The sequence below is a fragment of the Sturnus vulgaris genome, chromosome 2 (genome assembly GCF_052056855.1).
Source record: "Sturnus vulgaris isolate bStuVul1 chromosome 2, bStuVul1.hap1, whole genome shotgun sequence".
Lineage (NCBI taxonomy): Eukaryota > Metazoa > Chordata > Aves > Passeriformes > Sturnidae > Sturnus > Sturnus vulgaris.
The window spans coordinates 110480308-110504559 of NC_142244.1; the positions used below are offsets into that span (position 1 = coordinate 110480308).

Genomic DNA, 24252 nt, shown 5'->3' on the forward strand with positions numbered 1-24252 from the left:
CATGAAGTTCTACTTATTTCTCAATGGCATATGGACTTCAAATTCAGAAAATAATTATTTTTCTCTTTTTCAATAAATAAAATTCTGATATGATCTTGTGGGTTTTTCAGCTAGAGGAAACAAACATGGAATGTTCAAATCAACAAAGAAAGGCAAGCAGGGCTGAAAAGCCAATTTATTGGATTCCATATTTACATCTTGTGTTTCATTCTTATGTTCTGCTGTGCAGATCATGAAATATAACACAGAAAAATGCTTTAAAACTTTGCTAATTTCTATTTCAGGTAATATCTTCTAGGATTTATCACTCAAGAACAATGTTCTCTTTTCCTCTTTGTTGCAAGTCAGACTTTTTATAATCATTATAACAGTTCATTAGAAAGTCTTTTTCTCTGCTTTAATTCAGCTTTTTATTAAGTGTTTGAAAAGCAAGATTAGTTATTTTGGAAAAGACTGTTTTGCAGTGATTCTAACTGAAAAAAATTAACATGAAATTAAATGAGAGTCTTCCCTTCTACCCTTCAAAGGGTGAAAGCATTCTTTAACTCTAGTTTCTCAATTTTCTCTGAGAACTATTAAATTGAGAAGCAAAAATCAATGGACTCCCTAAATACCCTTCCTAAAAACTGGGGAAAGAAAGGAGAGAGGACAGAGGGCAAAGGACAGAGAAAGAAAAATTCATTAAAACATAGGAAATAAAAATATATACTTCTGAATTGCTACGCTAAAATAAATGCTAAAATAAAAGTTCTACAGAATCAGTTTTAAAACCAGAATTCTATTAACTCTCACACAATTTTGTAAGGATATGTAATCACACACTAAAATATCTTGTCCCCTAACATTTTAACTCAGATGTCATGTTGAATTGATATCATAATTAGAAAACACAAAAATTAAAACCACAAAACCCTCAAGCTCATTAACAGTGAAGCGAATAAAATGCATAAATCTCAAAACTTTCCTAAATGGAAGAAAGAATCTTGTGAGATGCCACTATGTCTAAGACACACCTATCTGTGTTGGCAATGGATTTGAATTTATCTTCCATCTGAAACAGATTTTCCCAGTAAAGTGAAGATGTATCTGCTCTGGGGACAGCTCTTGAATCTCAGGTATAGATTGACTGTTCAGGTATTACTGTTATTTACTGGCTGTCATCTTCTCTAACAATTTTATATTAAATATAGAATTATTTATTCTTTTCAAAACCTTCCTGGAACACACTGAAGAAAATTCCCTATTTCCAGAACATAATTTATCTTTTTTACCATGGTAAGAGTCATAATTAATAAGGAAGATATATACAGCTTCTCAGGAGACAATTTAATTCACCAACCTGCAAGATTTTTCTACTGTTTAGGGACTACAGGATTTGAATTACAATATTCCAATATTCTAGCAACTCTTTAAGGGTTTTTCCTGACTGTTAGTCTTTCATGCTATTAGCAGTTAGTCTTTCAGAGAGAAATGTTGAAAATAAACATGAAGATAAGGAACACTAGAAGGTAAACTGAAAATGTATTATGCTCAAATAATTAATATTTCCTCTGTTATTATATAATAATATAAGGCATATAATGCCTTAAGTGGGCACTGAATCTTATATCCTATGTAAAATTACAGTCTCAGCATAACAAGCATAGCTGAATTTCACATTTTTATGGCATTTGGACTCAAGTTTCAACATTGCTTTCCAGTTTGTGGTCAATAAGACATAGTACAAAGCCTGCCCTTCCAAAACACATGCCAAGATGCTTTTAAAACGTATTTATTTTTCAGTAGCAGTAAGGAGAGAAGACGTGGAGACATTAAACTCCTCGCTAATGTTCTCTCTAAGCTATTAAGACCTTAATTCCTGCAAGAGGAGAGTTCTGATGAATGGCATAGTTATCTCCAACTTTAGAAGAGTGTAATAAAGATGAATATTTGAAACCTCTCTGCACTGCAGTAGCTTAGGCTTTTCTCACTGTCACATTTCACTCTAAGGAGCTTAGGTATCAAAGGAAAGACTGAGAAATGTGGCCTGGATAGATCTTCATTTATTTACTGGAAATTGATGACCCAACAGATTGTTTTGAGCTGAAAACAGCAGGTCAATACATTTTGCTAGTCAGGGCTAAGTATTCAAAGCAGAGTGTTTGGATGGTAATATGCAGGAACATAAATGTTAACACTCTCTGATCTGCACTGTAGTAAGAATTGGGAAAAAAAAACAAAAAAAACAAACCTAGTCCTTCTCTTAAAATTAGCAAATAATAACAACCAAAATTCAAAACTGAGGATATTCGAGACTTTCAACTGAGCTGCATGAACACTTAATATACTCTGACAGTTTTCCTTGAGACAGTTAATTTCCTCTGGAAAAGCCTGCCTAAACGCTTAGTTTAAAGCTAATGTAATTTAAAATGTCAAAATATCTGAGTATAAATTTAAAGATTAACCCTAACATCATAAAACTTAAAGGACCAACAGTATATCAGAATATTAAATCTGACAAGGTATATAAGCTCTTCTCCCGTGCATGATCTTAAGAAACAAATTCAGACAAATGATCTCTGGGGATATTACTGGTCACCAGACTCCAGACAGACTTTGTGCTACTGACCACAACCCTTGAGCCTGGCAGTTCAGCCTAACTTCAGTCCTCACTGTGCTCCCAACTGGCCTGAACTTGACCAGTTTGATTTTGAGGATGTTACAAGAGGCTGCTGAAAGCCTTGCCCAAGCTGAGATAAACATCCATGCTCTCCCCCGTCCACTGAGCTGGCTATGTCATCAAGGAAGGCAATCAGGTTGGTCCAGCACGATTATCCCTTTGGAAATTCATGGCAATTACTCACAAAAATGTTCCTGTACTTTGCATGCTTTGTAATGTTTGCAAAGGTCATTTAGTCCATCAGCATCCCAAGAGACAAGACAAGGGTGACTGGCTTTGAAGCTTCCTGGATTCTCTTTCCAGATGGAAATGACATCTCTTCCAAACTTTCCCCCCTAAGGCTATCCTGACCTTTCCAAGGCTGTTGAATGTGACCTTGTAATGACATTGGCCTCTCAGCACTTGGTGAACCCCACTGGGTCCCCTGGGCTTGTGTCTGTCCAGTGGCTCCCCAGTCTGATCCTCCTCCACCAAAGCCAAATCTTCCTTGTTCCAGACTGTCCCGTTCATCTCAAGGGCCTGGGATTGCTCAGTGCTCAATCTTAAACAGTAAAGACCAAGGTAAAAAAAAAAAAAGACATTGAGTCCATCAAGTCTTTCCTGTGTTCTTTGCCTTCAGATTCTTTGCTTCATTTGGCAGAAAGAACAGCACAGTAGCAGACACCAATTCATTCTGAGGCAGCAAAAGCAAAACAAGCTAGAGGTAAGAGAAGGCTAAAACAGAGGATTCAAAGAGATATTAGGTCATCTCTGAAACAAAACAGTGTAAGATTGCACAACTAAACACTTTTATAATGCAAAGGCATAACACTAAGACATGAATTCACAATTTTTCAGAATTTTCTCTTTTCGTTTTTTTAATTATTAGATCTTTTCCAGTGCTCATTTATGCAGTCTGGGGAGAGAAATGGAAATAGAAGCAAAAGAAAAGGGCATGCTTATGTGTGTACATCAAGTTATTTCTGTGCACCCTACAGAAAAGAGAATACAGAAGTCATGAATCAAAAACCTATAAAGAAGCTGATATAGCAAGACAGTATCTGTAACTTCCCATATGCAGGAAGTATATATAAACCCTGCCTTTTCATTCCAATCTTGCACTTCTCTGAAAGCAGAAAAGTGTAATTAAGTGAAATTGTAGGCAAGAACTGTAATGCAGATAAATGTTCCATGGCAGTAACCACAGAATTCATCTTCACCTGTGACCCAGAGTCAAAGCTACAATCAGATTTGCAATAATTAATATATCAACCTAGTGAGTTATCTTACTGACAGCACGATTTAGCAGAAGTTATTATTTTCTTAGAACACCCCAATATTGTAATTAAATTGTTCTTTTTGGATGCCAATTTTGAGTAGCCTTTAGAACTAAATAATTGTAAAAAAACCTACTTTACAATTGCTGAAAACTATATGATGACTTATTAATGACCCCTCATTTTATATTATAATTCATTACATACTCTTAGGCAACTAAAGTAACACTTTCAATAACTGGTTCCTTCAATCCTTAGTGCATATTCCACTTGGACATCTGCAGATTTTTTGTCTGGTAATGTCCACTAGAGCTGCACTTTAGGATTCAGATTCACTCCTCTCATCTTTAGAGACTATAACTCAATTAAAAGTTTAATGTTAAATAAGATATATTTTGGCACTCAGATTCTTCTCACTGAACTCCCACAGAGCATAACAAGGCCAGCCACACCTCAGTACCCAGGTTTTACTGGAGCCTGCAATCCAGAGAAGAGACAGACTGGATGAGGAATTTATCTATGCAGCATTTAGAGTGAGCCACAGCCCTTGTCAGACAGAGCCATTCTCTCTGCAAGTTGTCATCTGCACACAGGGGGCTCAGAAAAGCCCAGCAGAGCAGTACCTGCACCTGTAAGAAAGCCCCACTAAAGCAGGCAAAGATAATAAAAAATATTATATTGCAAGTACACCTACCTACTGCAGGGCATGTTATTTAGCTAGGGAGCTCCTTGAGCTACTCATAAGACCAGACCCAGAATATGCACAAAGGACCAGTTTCTGTTGGATGCAGGAGGTAGAGACTAACATTTCAATCTTACCAGCAGAAGTATTCAACATGTTTGAGAGTAGCCATTACAATTTGCTTCTACACAGTAAAATGAGAAAAGCAAAGGGATAGTCAAAGCCTATGCAAGGTAGAGATTCTGCCCAAATGAGACTTAGGGAAGATGAAATCCAAATAGATTATCTATAATTGAGAGAGGCCATAAATCACTTGAGGTTAAAAACGGCAGAAATTTTTTTGCACATGTGGCCTATGAGCCATTCTGGAGGTCATCCCTGCTTATCACCAGACTGGCCTTTCTTGGTGTTCACCACACATCCAAAATTACTGCTTGAAAAAAGCAATTAAGTTAGTTAGGGTCAAGAAGCAAAAGAGAAAAATCATGAAAGAAAATAGAAGTAATAATTACTAGTGGTTGAATAGTTTATCAGATTTGAATACACCAAGTGCCTAGATCAGTCTTAAATGGAAAGGGTAATTTTATCTAGCCTTACTCAAGCAATTATGAGAGTCAACCTGCTCTTGCAAGCAGGACAAGATTTGTCATCTGGAACCTTGGTCTCTACTGCCTTCCTAAATGTCACTGAATAAAGGACATAAGAAAAATATTCCAAAAATTCTGAAAAGCCAGCTCAAACATTCCTCTATAAACACACATAGTAACAACTGTGTGTCACTATAAACAGGAATATTAAGATAAAGTAATTACTGTTAGCACTTCCTGACAACATTAATGGAAAGAAGTGCGAGGGTTCACATCACCCTTTATGCCTCGTTAAAAACTATTAAGAGCACACAGAATTCAGAAGATACATCATGGACAGTGCTAAGCAAAAGATGCTGGTCTTGGAACACAGAAACACAAGGAAAGGAAATACATATGGGTAGGCAATAACTAAAAGATACTTTCAGTGGCAAGTTGTCACAGTATCTCTTTGAGTAACAATGCAAAAGTCTACAAAAGGAGCATTAGAAGAAAGAACATAGTGAAAGAATTACCTCACCTCTTTGACTATCTTTCCATATAATTTGTCGATTTTTCTCATAATTTTTATTCAACCAGATGAGGATGGTTCGTTCATATCGAGAGTATACATTACTGCATAAAGGTTCTGATTTTATTCCTGGCATGTTCTGCAAGCTTTCCAAGCTCAATGGGTCAGGAAAAATACGGGAAGAAATGCGTGGAAGAACAAACACCTGAAATGATAAAAAAATGTTTTAAAGCATGAACTTTAAAAAGAACTTTGACCTGACAGATAAAGAAAAAAACAAAAAAACTCTAAAAGGTTTTCTAATTTAGGAAAGGATTCGGAGATTACACATTAGCACCCACATAACCACTACACAGGATGGTGAAAGGCCTCAAGGGCAAAACAAACAAGAAGCCACTGAGATCACTTGGTTTGTTCAGCTTGGAAAAGGCTGAAGAGCGACCTCACCACAGTCTACAAATTCCTCAAGGAGGGCAGAACAGAGGGAGGTGCCAATCTCTTCCCTCTGATGATCAACAACATGGACACAAGAAAATGGAATGAAGCTGCAACAGGGCAAGTTTGGATCTTAGGAAAAGGTTCAGCACTGGGTGGTGGGTCAGCACACCAGGGAAGTGGCCATGGCACCAACTCAGTCAGAGCTCAGGGAGCATCTGGAGAACGATCTCATGGCTTGGTTTAGGCAGCCCTGTGAGGAGCCAGGAGCTGGACTCAATGCTCCTTATGGGTCCCTTCCAACTTGGGATATTCTCGCTATCTCAATCACTCATAAATATTTTTTGTTTTCAACTTTCCTCCCTGTGAACCCTGTGAAACCACTAGGTCATCTGTATTCCAACAATTACTGTGCATATTCTATCCAAAGCACTAATTGCTTAATTACTTACACTGATGACCAGAGCAATATATAGACAATATTAAAATTGTATCTTTCATGACCCAGTTGCTTATTTAGTTCCAAATTATGCTGATTGTTTCTCATGAAAAGATTCACATTAAAGGCCTAAAATAAAATTCAGGGCAAAATTGGTTTTCTGGCCTGACAGTGCACATGGGTGGGTCATGTCCAGCCTCTCAACCACCAGCACCTCCAAGTCCTCCTCAGTAGAGCTGCTCATGATCTGTTCATCCCCTAGCCTGTACTGATCCTGGAGGTACATCCATGTCTGACTTGTACTGGGAAGACCAAATATTAGCTGTATTTTTAATCTATTTCCCATCCCTTGGAACAGAAATAAATATATTTTTCTTTTATGCACATAAATGTTACTGATTATTGATGAGCACTTAAATTTTACTTTGGAAAAAATGACACCCAAGTTTTTTTCTACAATCAGTAAAAATAAAATTGAAAAATATTTGAGAAGTCTATAGTGACCAAGTTGTTCATATTTTAAAAGGAGTAGGTAATATAAAAAAATGCTTATCTGTTTAAAATTTCCGTTCAAATGTAAAGTAATAAATGCTATAGCTATATATCTAGGCAATTATGTCCAGTGAAAAAGGATTCTAAGCAGGGTAACACAAAAGCATGACAGAGTTTTCTTTACTTGCACTAATATTTTTACAACATTTAATTCTACAAAATGCAGACTGTTGTATTATAACATTTCCTAGTTGGAACATATTAACACAATTATAAAGTTTTAATGAAACTTAAAATATTCTCACACTTTCTTTTTCTTACAGTACTTACTTCTTAAAGTACTTACAAGTATTTAATTTTAATGATGTGTTTGGAAAAAAATAAACTCCCTGTATACTACAGATCTTTTTCAAAATAAAGATTTTGCCCATCAGTTCCTCAGAATCTGGTAGTAAATATATCTGCAGTTTACCTTGTATATCTGCAGCAGCACATCTGTCCAAGCTCGTTTGCTCATTGTCTCAAACGTTCTGTTCTCCAGAACAAAAATACGCCTGCCACTTAATTTGCCTGAGCTTCTCATGCTTCCTCTCTTCACTTCATGTGAGAAATACTTCAGATAAAAGGATGAGAATTTTTTTCAATACTCATTTCATTAGTTTGGATAGAAATTCACAAGAGGACAATAATGAATCAATGGCATAAATGGGTGATAACATCTACTGTAGTGCAATAGTGACCAACATTAAAACTATTTAGTTTGCTGTTATCTCAAGAATAAGAACTATAATAAAGAATTGGCAGCATTTGGAAGCAGCAATCAGAAAACAGGGAAAATACAAAAAATTTTTTTCTTAAAAACGACAAAATCTGTATGATAATCTGATCTCTACTTTAAAACATATCTGTCAGACATTAGTATCAGTTATTACCAGTATCAGAAGGAATTGAAAAAAAAAGAGGGAGACCAATGTAAATGTTGGAGTCAGCTTAAATTCCTATTTAGTCTCACACATATGCTTAGATTTATGCAATCCAAAACAGTCACCAGAGTAAGAACACTCACAGTCCACCAAGAATTTCCACTAGTATTCAAAGGCCCGAAACTAAGCCCACTTTGTGGGCTTTGTTAAAAAGAGAAAAAACACCAAACCTACCTACCCTCAACCCAGTATTCACTTCAGTCCATATCTCATAATCTTCAGGTGTAAGCAAAAATTCTGGCATAACATGAGAAAGATATGCTCCTTGGCTTCTGAAATCACAAAGCAGGAAAAGTTAATAGGAAAGATAATTATTTTTTAGAGAAATCCAATTTTTTCCAATTGTTCAACCTTTGTGTAATCTCCTCTATCTCAATAGCCTCTGGACTAGTGATCCAGCTCCATTCATTGCTTAGATGAGCTTGGTGGATAGAAACTCATGTTCAATTCCTATGGCTACAACTACACACTAAAAGAACATACAACTCTGGACAGATCGGCTTCTTTATGAGCTCCTCCATGAAGGACTTATTATAACACAAAACATCAAAACAAATAATATCCATTTCCATGTGAAAGCCAAATGACCAACGTTGCATAACTTCAGTAGAATTAAAACCTGATGATGTTTTTATCTGTCTGTGGTTTCATATTTATAAATGATACTGGAAATCTAATGGGATTAAGCAAAGGTATTTCAAAACTCTCAACGGACCTGCCATCTCTTCTCAAGTTACTTATAAATCCAACAAGAAAAGTAAATGCTGTAACAAAAGGCAACTTCATTAAACTGAATACCAAAAAAGTTAATTTCCAACTGAAGAAAGACTATCCTTTATCTCAAACTACACATTTTAAACAAATGTGCTGGAAAGAAAGGAAAACAATGTAGAATTGTGAAGCTTATTTTTCTCAGGAAAGTGGAAAAGCTTCCTGACTTTTAGGTCAGGAAGATTATCATAGCATATCTTGATTTAAATTGTTCTATGAGTTTTTAAGATGGTTAATGGGAATACAAATTAAACTAGCATTTCTTCTTGCATAACCAATCTTTCATTCAAATGAAATTATCATACTGTTCAGTACCAAACAGTTCAAAGTAACTTTAATTTGTACATTAAAAGTCAGTTTGCAATTAAGATCATGACAAGTTATTACTCTTCTCACAGAATTATATTGTTCTAGTAAGAGTACAATTTCAGTTTCCATATTTTACTTGGAAAATTATTCTTTATCTTTTCAAATTATTGAAATTTCATGTTTTATATAATTATCTGGAATATTTTTAAAAACAAAAGTATTTTAACCAGAGACACAAAAATAGCACCAATTTAGCAGTCTGGTTCTAAAACTCACCATGTCTGAGATTCCCATTTTCTATTAATCCATAAACTCCATTCCATTAAATCCCTTTTAAACTTCAGCTCCTCCCAAATGAAAAAATAAAAAAGCTGTACAGTAATAATCTTTTCAGATATCTTATCTCTCTTTTGATGGTTTTACTTGGCAAATACATTGGAATAGGTGCAATCTATAATTTTCATTCCAAGAAAAGCATGTAACAAGGTTACATGTCATCATAGCAAAGCTCTGTATAACTTAACATTCTCACATTGGGCTGCATTTTGCCACCCAAGTGGCTGAGGAAAACCTTCTTAACAAAACTCCTCTTCATTCAAGTTAATAATAAACATGAAGCCAGTTGTCCAAGATCAATATTTTCACACCGTTAAGACATTTTTCCTTAAGACCTAAGGCTTGCAACAACCCAGTTATACTGTAAAATACCCAAGTTTTTCTGCTGTGGTAATGCACCAAGGAAACCTTTGACTGTAGTACAATAAAACTGATACTTGGAATGTTGCTTGAAACACTAAGCACCATTCACCTGCTTTGGCAAGTGGAAAATCTGAGATACAAATTATGCTTTATTTTGAACCACGCTGACCAGAAAGTAGTGGCTGGTGTAAGAAAACCAAGATCTGCTGACTTTCCACAAATCAAAGTGAATGTGCAGGGATAGCAGATTCCAGATAAATTATTCATATCTCAGCTGGGTTTAGATATCTGCCCCTCATTACACACAGTCATGCCAGCAGTGCAGATAATCAGACATTTTTGTACAATGATCTATAAACATCTGTGAGGAAATGTAAATATTCTAGATGATCCTGAAATGCCTAAGGTAGGAAAAGTAGATTCATAAATGAGGGGACACAAAGAAATCTTACAGAATTCACACAAACTAGGAGAGGCAGAAAACTAGCAAGATGTGGTAATGTGAAGCACAAAATGAGCACCAAATTAATTATGGGAGAGTTCAGGTTGGAAAAGACCTCTAAGATCATCAAAATACATATAAGCTAGAAATGCTTTTCTATGAAAACCTGTGTTGTTCTTCTAGGATTGGTATGGATTACTACTTCACATCTGATCTTTTGACCTCAACAACCATCAGTCATCGATGCATTTGTGTACAAAAGCACTGGACTTAGCCTTGACCAACTGGCTGCTGCTTCAATTCTGCTCTGAATACATCCATGACTTAACAGCCAAAGCTCAGTAAAACTGATGTCTTTTATTAAAATTTAGCTGTTCAAGAGCTTGGAAAAAATTCCCAAGAAACACATTCAAAACACTTAAGTAGTTCTTTCCATTTGCTCTTATTTTTAGCAAAAAGGGTTGGGATCCACTTACCCCAAAACTCATCATTTTAAAGTATTCAACACACATCATTTATGCTAGTTTCAAGATTCCTAGAAAATCTCAATGGGAAGACTGCACATAAGAGCATCAGTGGAATGACAAGATGATGAATGAAAAACTTCATGTGCCTGTCTACTGTATGTCTAAGTATGTCTAAGAAGAAAGGTTATGAGTCATCTTTTTGCAATGAAGGAAGCAGAGCTCTTGTGGAATTCCTGTGTTGGATATAACCCTACCAAAGTACACTTTGACTAGTGTAAACTGCAGATAACCTTGGTAAAAATAAATTAAAGGTTATAATACATACATCTTATCTCACAAAAAAGTATAAAAGAAACCCTAAATGCACTGTGTTCCATCCAGTTAGAACTAGGCTTGAAGTATGCTAATTTTAAAAACTGGAAAGAAAAGGTGCACGCATGGATATCTCATCATACTTGTACTTACTTAAGGAAGGAAAGCAATTCAGAATGCTGCCAGTGGATTTGGAAGACTCTTTCTACTGGATCAGGGGACAATGACTGGCTCGTTGCAATGCCTGGTATTGGTTGCCCACTCAGATGCAGCAACATCTCATAAAAACACTTATCTTTGTCAACCTTTCGTTTAAAATTCTTTTCTGGTGCAACAGTTAGCTGGACTATACACCTATCACTAGGAGAGAAAAAGCCTTTGATATTATTCTTCTAAATGCACAAAATGAGCTGCAATTACATATATCACAAGGCTAACTGAACAAACTATGAATTAAAAACAGCAGCAAGGAAGGTTAAAAAGTACAGCGCATTTTCATCTTTACAGAACTTTCAGAATAAAACTTTCTGACAAACATAACTCAGATTTTTATCATGTTTATAAATGTCTATGTGATTGTTTCCCAGGAGAGTGGCTTCTTCATTATTTAGTACCAAGTTAGATAAGATCAAGTAAGTGAGGCCACCACAACTGATATATTTTCAGGGTGCTTGCAAGACTCTCGATTATAAAATTATTCTTTCGCATCCATTTCTTGATCTTTAGATTATGTGAGGGAAAAAGACATATTGTTAAAGCACATACTTATGCCACCAAATAAGGGGCAAAGGCTAGAACTGTTTTCACTCTTAGAGGAGAATCTATTCAGTTAAGAAGGTGACATATCGTTTGAACTGCATGCTTAACATACACTGCATTATGATACGCAGTATTGTAGATGAAAATATATTTTAGAATGCAAAAACTAACACCTGGATGACATTTTCATATAAGCACCATATAGAAGTTACAATTTTGATAGAAAACTGTGCATTAGAGTGTGTTTATATTCCTTAGATCATATCCAAACCACTTGAGTAGATCTGTTAGCCTGTTATGAGACAGACTGGAGTTAGCTCTAAGCATGAATTACCGTCTCAGTGAATGAGGTATTGAAATGGGATTTTGTCCCTTAGACCAGCCAAAGAGTGTGAACCAACTCTTCACAGCAGCTAGGGTCTTTTGAAAGAAGATGTACTCCTCCTTATCTTCATCAGGAAAAAATGATACTTCACGTTTATTTCCTTTCCCATCATTTTGACTGTCAGTTTCACTCTCTTCACTTGTTTCTTCAATCTCTTCACTTTCATATTCATCACTCTCACTTTCTTCAGTGGTACTCTCTGAATGATATACACAAAATAAAACATCCAGAAAGATTTCTTATTTCCTCATTTTTGTCTGGTACAAAAATATTCAACACACAATTATTTACAAAGAACAAAAAACTTCCAGACAACAAATGATCAACTTATTTTAGGAAAAAGCTATTTAAATTACATATACATGTCTTAGAAATAGAATAAATGATATATTACAATCTAATTTCACTTTCAGAAGAAAGCATTTCCCAACCAGCAAAAAATAAATTCAAGCATGGCTTATAAAACTGCAGCCAGAATCTTAAAGGGATCAGTCTCACACACAATTCCAACAGACACATCTACGCCTGTCAGTCACTGCAAATTCACTTTAGCAGTTATTGTACAGGTACAACTCCCACTACATCTATAAGCCTTTTCTCCCCTCTGTTAGGCTATCTCACTCCTAAATTCTGATCTGCTCATAATTTATATATCTTAACAACTATTAGTTGTTAACATCAACAACAATGAAATTGCAAAAAAGGTAGCTAGAAAACAAATAATTTTACTTATAGCACAAATAACTTAGGTGACTTTTGAAGTCACCTAAATACACCCTGAAGGTGTATTTTAATACCACTGTTGCATTTTCATTAAATGATGCAAAAAAATATATTAATTGATACCTTCTTGAATTAAAAAAAAACCTTACTGGGATTTAAGAAGAAAAAACAATACAATGTGGAGAAAAGAGGCTCATTCTTTATAAGATCATTGATTTTATGTGCTGTACTATACCTGATAGAGAATCTTCATAGCTTTGGCCATTAGCTTCACCTAAAGAACTTGTGGAAAAACTACGTGAAGGTGACTGTGGTGTAAAACATGGCTGTAGAACAACTTCACCACTGCTGAAGTCTTTATTGTCTGTAAAAAAAGATTCAAGTTGCAGTTGAGAAAAAATATTTTACTGTGCTCTAAAAATTTATAAATTAGTATCTACTTCATGATTCAACTAATCAAGTAGCAGTTTTTATCTCAGTTCTCATAAAAATCTCACTTTAGACTGGGATTCAGAAAAAAATTCATGCTTTTTTTTTCTCCATTAACTGTATATTTTACAGGATGCATCTTCCTACCAGCTGAAAAGCACCAATCAGAACAATGCCAGTTCAAGAATTCAGTGTCATGAACAAAATATTCTTAAGGACTTCTTGTTCACAGCTGTGTAATGAGTCTCAGTACATCATTATCAAGCTCTTTCAGATTCAACAATACATATTTTACAAACCAAACTCAGAAGTAAATTTTATCAGTCCATCAGTTCTGAAATAGCAGATATTTTGACATTCTCACACTGGCCTAAGACAGGATTAGAGGACCCTCTGTTGTCAGACCAAAAGAAAATAGGCACCAAGTGAAGCTTCCAGAGAAGCAAATACACCACTAGGAGAAGGAAGAACTCTCTATTATTATATTTTAACTTTTAACTTTTGATTGCTAGCACACCTGTAGGAAGTAAAACAAGAGCATGGTGTCAGAGTGGAGGCAAAGCCTTCCTGGATACCTTTCAAAGACACTGTGCTCTATAGATATGGTTTGGTCACATTAAACAGCATTCACACCAACACAGTCTATACAAAATCACATCAAAAAGACCCAAGGAATTTAGCAGTAATGACTACTTCAAAACTGACACAAACTGTGTGAACAAACCAATAAGCAAACAATACAGGAAAGAAATATCCCATTATTAATGGGAGATAATTTATTTTAAAACCCCATTTTTGGCTTAATCCTCAATGGAAATCTGCAAAGCATCTTTAAGAAAAAAGCTTGCAAAAATGGTCTATGGGTCATAAAAAATAAAGAAAATAAACAAAAAATTACACATTAATAAGAGAGAATACTTTTTTCCCCTTCCTATCTTCATTTAATTGTGCTATGATCCCTGAATGATGTGGTACCTATACCTATCTTCTTCATTTCAGTGTAAAAGACTAAAACATTACCTGTCTTCTTGCTAATACCGTTCTCAATTTCCCAAATATCAATTCTCTTTTCCCTTAAATACTCTGAGTGACACACTTACTTTAAGTTAATGCAGTCTTAGAATTCAGTCTTTGATGCTAAATCAGTCTCAGATCTAAGGACTTACTTCCTTACCCAAAAACTTCTCTATTTCATCAAAATGCATCAGGTCACATATACAGCTATAAAAAAAATAATCATTTACCCCACACTGAACCTGCTTTAAGCAGGTTGGACTAGATGGCCCCCATGGATCCCCTCCAACCTGAATTATACAATGATCCCAATCTCTTTCCATAAACACAACCACACACAGAGATTGCAGATCACTGAGGCAGCAGAGATGGATTCAGGAGGGGGAACACAGGCTGAGATTTAGAAACAGAGGCAGGCAGAGGGAGGCAGGCAGGGAGACATAGTGCAGATAAAAATATTTCTGCTCTCTGACCACAGGTTTTTATGAGGTCTTAAAAGATAGCTGTGCCCTTCTATCTTCAAGGACAGGAGTCAAAAACTATTCCCTGAAAACTATTCCCAACAGGAAAATAATGATCACACTTTAAAGTAATATCATGTGGTTTCTCTTTTACTTTCTTCAAAATATATGAACACTGTCTATCAATACAATTCAAATTAAGTTAACTTGTTCTCTAATGTTTTGGCTGTTTTCCCTAGTCATATTTAGAACAAGTCACAAAACATTCTGTAAGATTTCAGTTTTTTCAATATTTTTCAATAAATACTACCTAATCCTTTATCTAACTTGTCCTTATTTTCAACAAGAAAACTGAACCAATAAATGGTTTTAAAAGTTTAATTGCAGTACCCCCTGCAATAAATGAGGGAAAATGCTATCTTGATGATCATACCCCTGTTATCACCCTGAAAACACTGCTAATACTAATAGACATAATATAATCTCAAAGGTAGAGTGTTGACAGCTTACTGCTTCTCCAGACAATTTTTTGATCAGAGCAGTGCAATGCCAAGTATGGGTATAAGGTAAGAAGACAATTGTCTGTTGTTCCAGCAACCAGAAATGAGAACCTGTTGAAAACAAAATACAGAAGTTACTATTTTCTATTTACCAATGATAATCAAAATATTTTTCAGTACAAGAACAAAAAACAGAGTGAAGACATCAGAACTCCTTCATTCTTCTGTAATGGTTGAATGGATTACACAGGTGGGATTGCACCTTTTAAAATGCTGAAGCTTAGTACAGTGTTTCCACTTCTTAGTTTTACTATGAGCATGGGTGTATCATCAGTCAGAGTCAGCAGAGATTTAATTAAATAAATTAACTGTGTATTTCTAAAAAGAAAAAGAAAAACACCTAAAATTGCAACTGACATTAATAAATCTGCTAAATATGCCTGCTAACTTGCTAAATAATATATCCTATAACTTTTGACAAGGGAAGTTTTCTTGAAAAGCAACTTATATTTTGATGTAGCATTTATTCTGTAAGACTTTACAGAAATATTAAAATAAATATTTAAAAATAAATAGATTCAATTTAAAAACAATAGGATATTGACTGCAGTTGCTGGAATATAATAGAAATTGATGCCCATGTTCTGATGTTCCCTAGAGTGTCTGCTCTACCTGCAGCAACTTTATTGATGTGCAGCAATCCACCTTTTAACCCTCTTCTTGTACTTCACCTCAGTCTCTCAGAGTGTAGTCAACAAGCAAATTATGGCCATCAGTGCAATCCTGTGAGCCATCTGTATTTATGTTCTTAGCTCATTGTAACTGACAGGTAATTAAACTGAGCTTAGTCCTATGTTATTAAAATTTGGGTTTGTAGTCCTCATTTTCTTACTAAGTAACATTAATTTTAATTAATTGTTTTGACTAAACTGTCAAAAGTAAAATGAAAAATGTATTTTAATAATTCAAACAGCATGCTGATATCCATCTTGCTTTAATATATTGAGAATTGCGCATATTAAAAATATACCTTGCGCAGAAAAAATGAGTATATTTTCTATTTCCTTGAAACAATCCAAGAGAAATTTCTATTTATTGCAAATTTAGATTAATACGAAAAGATACCACAACACCTCTCAGATTAATTTATTTATAAGACGACATAATTTTTGTGGAATAACATAATCAAGGAAAACAGGAATGTTTTAAAAGTACCAGAAATTCGTTTTGTTTCCTGTCCTAGGGTGATGTTATGGTGTTTGTATCTCCAATCGTGTGTTCTGTTTATGTTTGGTATTATGTCGTGTGCTTTCAGGACTGACTCTGAAAGTGAAGCTTTGTTTTGTCTCGTTATCAGCCGGCTCACCGCCCCCATGGTCTGTGTTTAGGAGAGGCTGGGCTTGGCTTGCTTGCTTTGGCTTTGCTCTCGCTCCTACTTTTTGCTTTTGCCCTTGTTTTTGCTTATTAGTTAGTTTAGCTAGGCAGTCCAATTTTTTCCCTGGATTTTTTTTTTTTTTTTTCCTCTCCCTCTCCTGGATACCATCTGAACCTGTTCCGGACGGGGACCTGGGAAACCCCAAGAAACACCGGGAGTCTGCATTCTGTCACCTGCAGCAGCCATTCCCCAGCGCCAGAGACTGATAACTGAGCGACCACTTGCTGGAGAAACTTTCTGAGTTTGTCATCCTTTCAGAGTGGTGAAAGAGTTTTTATCATCTGGTGTTGTTAATTTTTCTTTTTTTCTTTTTTTTTTTTTCTTTTGTGCTGGGGAGTGTTTTGCTTGTTAAATAAACCGGGTTTTTTTCACTTCTCTCTGAGGAAATTCTTCCTGAACCCAGTGGTGGGGGGAGGAGTCGTGGGGGTTTACTTTCTGGGGGGTCCTTCCAGAGGTTTTCCCCCAAATCTGCCCTAAACCAGGACATTTCCTCATTCATACTTTGCTCTCCAAATATTCTTGGATATGACTTTCAAGGCAACTTTAATAAATAGAGAAAGGTTCCAACAAAATCCATAGCCAAATTTCTTACAGGTAAAAAATCCCACTGGGATTCCAGTTTGAGAGCTAACAGTCATTTAAGTAAATAATCCAGCTCTGCAATGCATTGGTTTGCTCTTAGGAAATGTTAATCCTACTGGAACTTGGCTGGGGGCAAGGCAAGGGCTCTGGCCACTTGCACCTTGCAGCATAATATTTCTTGTAGCAAAAATCATTCTTTCTGCTTTTATTCAGCAAAAAATCTCAGCATCAGGGCATCAGCAGGACAGATGGCTGTGAGAGGTACCTCTACACCTATCTCTGTGCACAAAGTGTACATTTGTACATACTCAAAACAAGCATAAGGGCTTGCCTATTCTACCTTTACCAAGGCATTTAGGGACATACAGGGTCAATAACTACAACACACAAAGGTTTGCAACTTCCAACTCATGACTTTACTGTGATAAATGGCAACTCTCAATACTCTGCAGGCACACTGAACTTCAGACAACTGAGTGAGGGGCAGGAGAGGAAGAAAGCTGGATGGAGGTTAATGAAAGACCTCTCCAGTTACATGAAAGAGAGAGAATGAGAGCCAGAATGAAGGCTCTCCAGTTACATGAAAGCAACTCAGCTGTCTGTATTATCAGACTCAGTCAACTTCTTGATTTCTCAGTCTGAAGTGAGCGCCTCAGTCATTTCCATCCTAAATGCCAGTTTGAGATTCGGGAAAATCTTCATTCATGATCTGATTTGCACAGTAATGTAACACAGAAAAGTGTGCTTGAGAACAACTGCAGTACATCTGAACCCCTTACACAAATTCCATGGGTGAAATTACTCGGAGCAAAGAAAGTAACTGCATGATGTAGAATATAAAGAACAGCCTCAAACCAGAACATCTGTGTACAAATAAACCCCTCAGAGCTCGTGGTGGTGCTGCAAGTGAAGTTCCTCCCTGTTCCATGGATGTGCCTTGCTGGTGCTGTGGTAGCACAGTAAGAGACGTGAATACACCCAGCCAACAGCAAACACAATGCACACACTAAGGAGGAGGGGATGGATCCTGCAAGTCATCAACTGATTCTGCAGCTGATGTTGATCATAAGGATTTAACTTCCATGACTGTGGCTGCAGTGAGCATGAGACGGTGGTGGTCAGGAATGAAGGATGTAGAAGGGACTGAAGAAGCTGTGGGGAGAGACTGAGAGGTGTGAGTGTTCAGCTGTGAGAAAAGAAGGCTCAGGAGGATCTTGTCTATGTGCACAAATGTCTGATGAGAGGGAGTAGGGAAGAAGGAGATTCTTCTCAGTGATGATCAGTGAGACCACAAAATGCAGAAAGTACAAACTGAAACACAGGAAATTCTGTCTCATCATAAGAGAAAAAAAACAAACTAAAACCAAAACCAGTGGCTAAACACTGGAAAAGTCTGCCCAGAGAAGGTTATGGAGTCTCATCCTTGAAGACACTAAGAGAAATCAACTGGGCAAGAGAGTTGGTTCTTTGAAGGGGGGACAAGATGATCTCTGAAGATCTTTCCAACATCAGGCATTCTGTGAAAATAAAGATCAACTAACTTATTGGCCACCTGCCCACTTACCCAGAAGTGCTATTTGAAATAAAATTCAAGAATGAGTCTGTACCTAAAAATTTCATCTGAGATTCAAATAATTCCACTCCATTCACAAGCACACATGGCAGAAAAGTGAAGGTGCTAGGAGCTAAGTATTTATCACATGCCTTTGAGAAACTGAGTAAGAGGGCACCAGAGAGAAGAGTGTACACTAGCATACAAGTACAGAAGACAGATAACAAAGACATGTGCATTCTGTACGTGTAAAAGCTTCTTGCACCACTGACCTTTACTTCCAATTTCATTAATGAAATGATGTTGCAAAACTAGAGGCCTTATACAAGATATTTATTTGTATTTACAGTAGAGTTTAATTAAATAATACAAAAGTCTGTATTATCCTGTTGGAATAAAAGGTACCTGTATTGCTAGCAAACATGAAGCTAGAAAATGTGTCACTAAATACATTAAATTATTCAGTGTATTTGGTTTTACAATGCTTACTAAAGCAAGTAAAAATTTGTTATCTACCTGAACCATCATTGCCACTCCTATTCCAGTGTTTATTCCCTAAAGTGTATTTCCAAAGAACACAGAACAGCAGAATGGCTATTAAATATATTGTGGTTACCAACATTTGATCACCAGAAGGTAAAGCTCCAACTGTGATGACAAAAAAAATACCATTCAACACTGTAAAACGAAGTTTATATGAGAAGCTCTTTCACTTCTCTTAAAGTAACTCTGGGGGGGGTTTTGTTTCCTTTCATTAATTTATTTGTTTTAATGTTTGTGGAAAGACACAAGAACCCAAATCAAAATGTATTTATCCCTTTTAATCTGCTCTATGGCATTTCAGGTGTATCCTAAGTACAAACAAAAGATTTGTTTTGTATCAGTGTAGCCCAAATGTTCTAAATATGTAAGCATAGTTTAACCCTTCTTCAATAGTATTCATTAAGTAATGCAGAGTATCACTAAATTTCTAATGAGAAAAATCCAAATCCATTAGCATCTAACTGACAAATTCCTGCTGCAATATCATTTGTGTAAACTAAAAAAATATATTCAAGAGGATCTCACACTGCTAGTTTAGGAAACAAAACAAATTGCTTGCAGAATTGATTCGTGACAAAAGAAAAGTTTACCTAAGAGTGTGGCATTTTATAGATCTTTAAAAATAAAAACAAATTAGATGCAGAGAAGTTGCAATGTAAACATCAATAAAGTCCTGCCCTCCTTCCTCTCCTCAGAAATCCTAGAACAGATCCAGAGATGATGGAACTGGAAGAAAGAGGAAAAGATGACCCATGGCAGTTCTGCCATTACTATTCACAAATAAACAGTTCCCCAGCCCTGAAGGGTTTTTATGCTTTGTAGCAGGAGCTCAGGCTTCCCCAGCAACCAACATAATACAACAATGAACAGTGGCTGACACATAATTTCATGCTATATGTAAGACTTATAGCTGGGAAAGCAACCAGATTTTTTTCTAGTAGCAGCAGTGACGTTAGCACTTAATTCCTGAATAAGAAATACTTCATCTCTCAGGGACCATCACAATGGCAGAAAGCCACAAGCACAGAAAAGAACAGAGTGATTAATGGGTTTGGACCATCCTTGTTTTCAAAAGCACTCCCAGCTATCTGAGGTAAAATGCCAACATATTCCTAGGTCAGATGAATGCTGCAAAAGCAGCATGCAAATATTGAGAACTCCAATGTTTCCTAGCTCCCTGCTTTCTCACGTAATGTGAATGATATTGAAAGAAATTGACAGCTCCTGTTCTCCCAGGCATGCCAGAAGAATCCATGGATTTGACATTTGCCAGCAGTGCCTATTAAAGAGCTGGATGGTTTGGGCATGTTTCCCAAGAGCAAAGGGAACGTTTTCCCCTGTGAGACACTGAGATCTGATGGACTATCAAAACAACTGGAACCAATCTGTAATTGAATTAGTGACTGTGTCTCAGTTCTATCATACTGTTATTAGAGGCTGAATTTTCTGACATACTGTCTTCCTGAAGTTTCAGCCATGAATACTGTGAATAAATTCAGAAATTTCCTGAGTTTCCATAGCTTCTCAGTGGGAGAGGGAAGGGAAAACTGCGCAACATGGGAGGAAAAGACCTCAGCACACTTGTGTTATCAATGACACACCAACTCCTCTACACCACATGTGGGGATTTAGTATATTTTGCTGCCCAGAGCAAAAAATTTTCTGTTATTGTTTGTTTACTACTTATTTTCAGAAGTAGTAAGCGAAATTTTACTTCAATCAAGATGGCAGAAAAATTTATTTTCTGCTAAACTCTTTGTATCATCATTAAATTAAAATATATAATAACAATAATCAGAGAACAAGTATATAAACATGCCGTGGGGGTTTTGTTTGTGAAATGTGTCATAGCTAAATATTTCTCTCATTTATTAAAATACTTGCTCAAGACAGTCTTAAATTTTATGTTAACTTTTACTTCTGAATTCCTATCTGTCCTGTGTAAGGAAGAGTAATTTCTTCTGCTTTGGAGTCAAAGAAGCAAAAAGAAAGTATAAAGATTTAAAGTAATATTAGGAATTAACTGCAAATTCTTATCTAAACAGTCATTAAAAGAATATAAATGCACTTTCACATGTTCCATTTAATGGAATCTGTGCACACAGTTAATTATTGCATAAAAGACAACCATATATCTCTTCAATTTTATTTTACAGTTACATTCAATACTGTTTTATTATAAAAAAATTTGTCTGTTGTCTTTCAAATGTTTTCTGTAAAGCAGCCAAATCCAAAACTATCCATTGTCTAGCTACCATTCACTTTGTTTTAAAGCAAAAAAGTCATTATTATTTAGGACTAAGTGTAAGCTATGTGAATCAATTCTACTGACATTTTAGACCTGAATTCAGAAAAGCAAAATACTACAGAGCCCAGAGTACATTGGGTGTGTATGGGCAGGTTTTGGTAGTGGGGGGGCTATAGGGGTGGCTTTTAGAAGCTGCTGGAAGCTTCTTCCACCTCCATCAGAGGCAAAGCCAGCCAGCCCCAAGGCAGATGTGCCACTGACCAAGGCTGGGCTGACTAGAAATGGTGGCCAGGCCTCTGTGATAACATACTTAGGATTAAAAGTTATGGCACAGATGTAATTGCAGCCAGAGAAGAGGAATGTGAGAATAAATGAGAGGAGCAGCCCTGCAGACACCAAGGTCAGTGCAGAGGGAGGGGCAGGAGCTGCTCCAGGGCTGGAGCTCAGATTCCTCTGCAGCCCCTGGGGAGGCCACGGTGAGGCAGCTGTGCCCCTGCAGCCCCTGGAGGGCACAGGGATGCAGGGATCCACCTGCAGGGCACAGAGGGCACAGGGATGCAGGGATCCACCTGCAGGCACAGAGGGCACAGGGATGCAGGGATCCACCAGCAGCCCGTGGAGGAGACCCAAAATGGAGCATGGGGATGCTGAGAGGAGGCTGTGAACCCATGGGAGGCCTGTGCTGAGCAGGGTCCTGGCAGGGGCCTGCAGACCTGTGGAGAGAGGAGCCCACCCTGGAGCAGGTTTTCTGGTAGGACTCGCGACCATGGGGGGACCTAGACTGGAGCAGGTTGTCCTTGAAGGACTGTACCCCATGGCAGAGGGACCCACACTGCAGCAATCTGGGCAGAACTGTTGCCTATGGGATGGACTCACATTGGAGAAGTTCATGGAGAACTGTTCATGGAAGGGAGCCCATGGAGCAGGGGAAGGACTCCTCTCCCTGAGCAGAAGCAGAACCAGTGTGTGATGAACTGACCACAGCCCCCATTCCCTGTTCTCCCTCCTCTGCTGGGGGAAGAGGTAGAGCTAGGAAGGAGAGAGGGGTGAAGGGAAGGTGGTTTTAGGGTAGTATTTTAGTTCTCATTATCTTGCTTTGATTTTTTTAGTAATAAATTTAATGAATAGCTCTAACTTGAGTCTGTTTTGCCCATGAAGATATTTGATGAGAGATCTCTCTTCTATTTTTATCTCAACTCATGAACCTTTCATTGTATTTTCTCTCCCCTTTCCAGCTGCAGAGGGGAATGACACAGAGGTTTTGGTGGGTGCCTGACATCCAGCCAAGGTCAACCCCTATGGAGCGTTTTTCTCCTCAATATTCCTGCTTTGAAATATGCCTAGAATTAGTTTTGCTTAGAAGTTAAGGCTGTTTTTCTAAGTAGCTGTAGAATACAATATTTTATCAACCTCTAAAAATCTTGACTTGCTTATTTTAACAAGAATATCCCAGATCACAGGATAGGAGTTCAAGTTCAAAAGTTTAGTTCAAATCGTTTTAAAGTACATATTATCACTTTATGGATATATAAAGAGAGAACACCTGACAAATTAATACATCTTCAGCAACTGATACTGTGAGACTTCACGGCCTATTAAACAGTCCAGGAACTTTTTCAAGACCAGTTAGCTTTTATAGGTGTTATAAAAGGTTATGGGTTTCATTGTTTTATTATTAAAGACCGAGAAGACCCTGAAATCTTGTCTTTTAGAAAGACTCAAATTAACAAAGCAGTTCAAATTCATTAGATACACATTTTGAAACAAATTGCTCAAATGCTTAGATAATTAGTTGAATCAGGTTTGAAGTTTGAACACGTTGCACATGGCTCCCATGGGGGCTGGCAGAAATGTAGGGAAGATATGCAGAGAACAAGAAATTGCAGGTACATATTATTACAGAGTGTAATATCAAAGCACATAATAATATTAACAGCATTATCCAGACTTGGATAAATGTATCCAAGTCTGGATAAATTATCATGGATTTTATTAGAAGAATAAGTAAACGGTCAGGATTACAGAATTGGGTGCTTACTCAGACTTCTCTAAATGAAGGAAAGAATTCTTCCTGGTTATGATAAAAATAATTTCATCTGAAAGCCAATATGAATAATATTACCACACTGACCAATGACATACACATAATTCTTTTATTTCTGATACTGTGTTTTGCTCAGGTTTTATATCACCTGCTCCTAAAGCCCACCCCCAACTCAACTGCCTGTCAGGAAATCCAATATACAAACTGCTGTTATGAGTTCTGTCCTTTAAAAAATACTTTATTCTACATTTTAAAACCTAGCAACAATTCTAAGATCATTTAACATTCTGGAGCATGAATTTTTTTCACCCTCACAAGCAGGAATGGCTGTTCACATTACTTAGCTGACTTTTATTTCCTATCATTTTTTTAAAAATACATTCAGTTTGCCTTAAATTGAGGATCATATTCTTTATTTCCTTTTAATGCCAAATATAGAAAAAATTTTATTACACAGGACAAATTTTCATTTCTCTATAACAAGGTTTGAGAAGCTGCTAGTGCATCATATAAAAAGTTATTAAAACTAAATA

The 24252-nt window shown here is 36.6% G+C and overlaps 1 protein-coding gene across 1 annotated transcript in view; it reads right to left on the bottom strand.

Moving 5' to 3' along the window:
* The window catches only part of CFAP47 (cilia and flagella associated protein 47), a gene marked incomplete at its 5' end in the record, with an annotated part of 257080 nt that overhangs the window by 192788 nt on the left and 40040 nt on the right, over positions 1 to 24252 (bottom strand). The window contains 7 exons of the mRNA XM_088159355.1: positions 5705 to 5900; positions 7534 to 7674; positions 8223 to 8316; positions 11198 to 11404; positions 12138 to 12387; positions 13147 to 13275; positions 15326 to 15426. Of these exons, the coding sequence (XP_088015481.1) occupies positions 5705 to 5900; positions 7534 to 7674; positions 8223 to 8316; positions 11198 to 11404; positions 12138 to 12387; positions 13147 to 13275; positions 15326 to 15426 (1118 nt within the window). The remainder of the gene's footprint in view (positions 1 to 5704; positions 5901 to 7533; positions 7675 to 8222; positions 8317 to 11197; positions 11405 to 12137; positions 12388 to 13146; positions 13276 to 15325; positions 15427 to 24252) is intronic.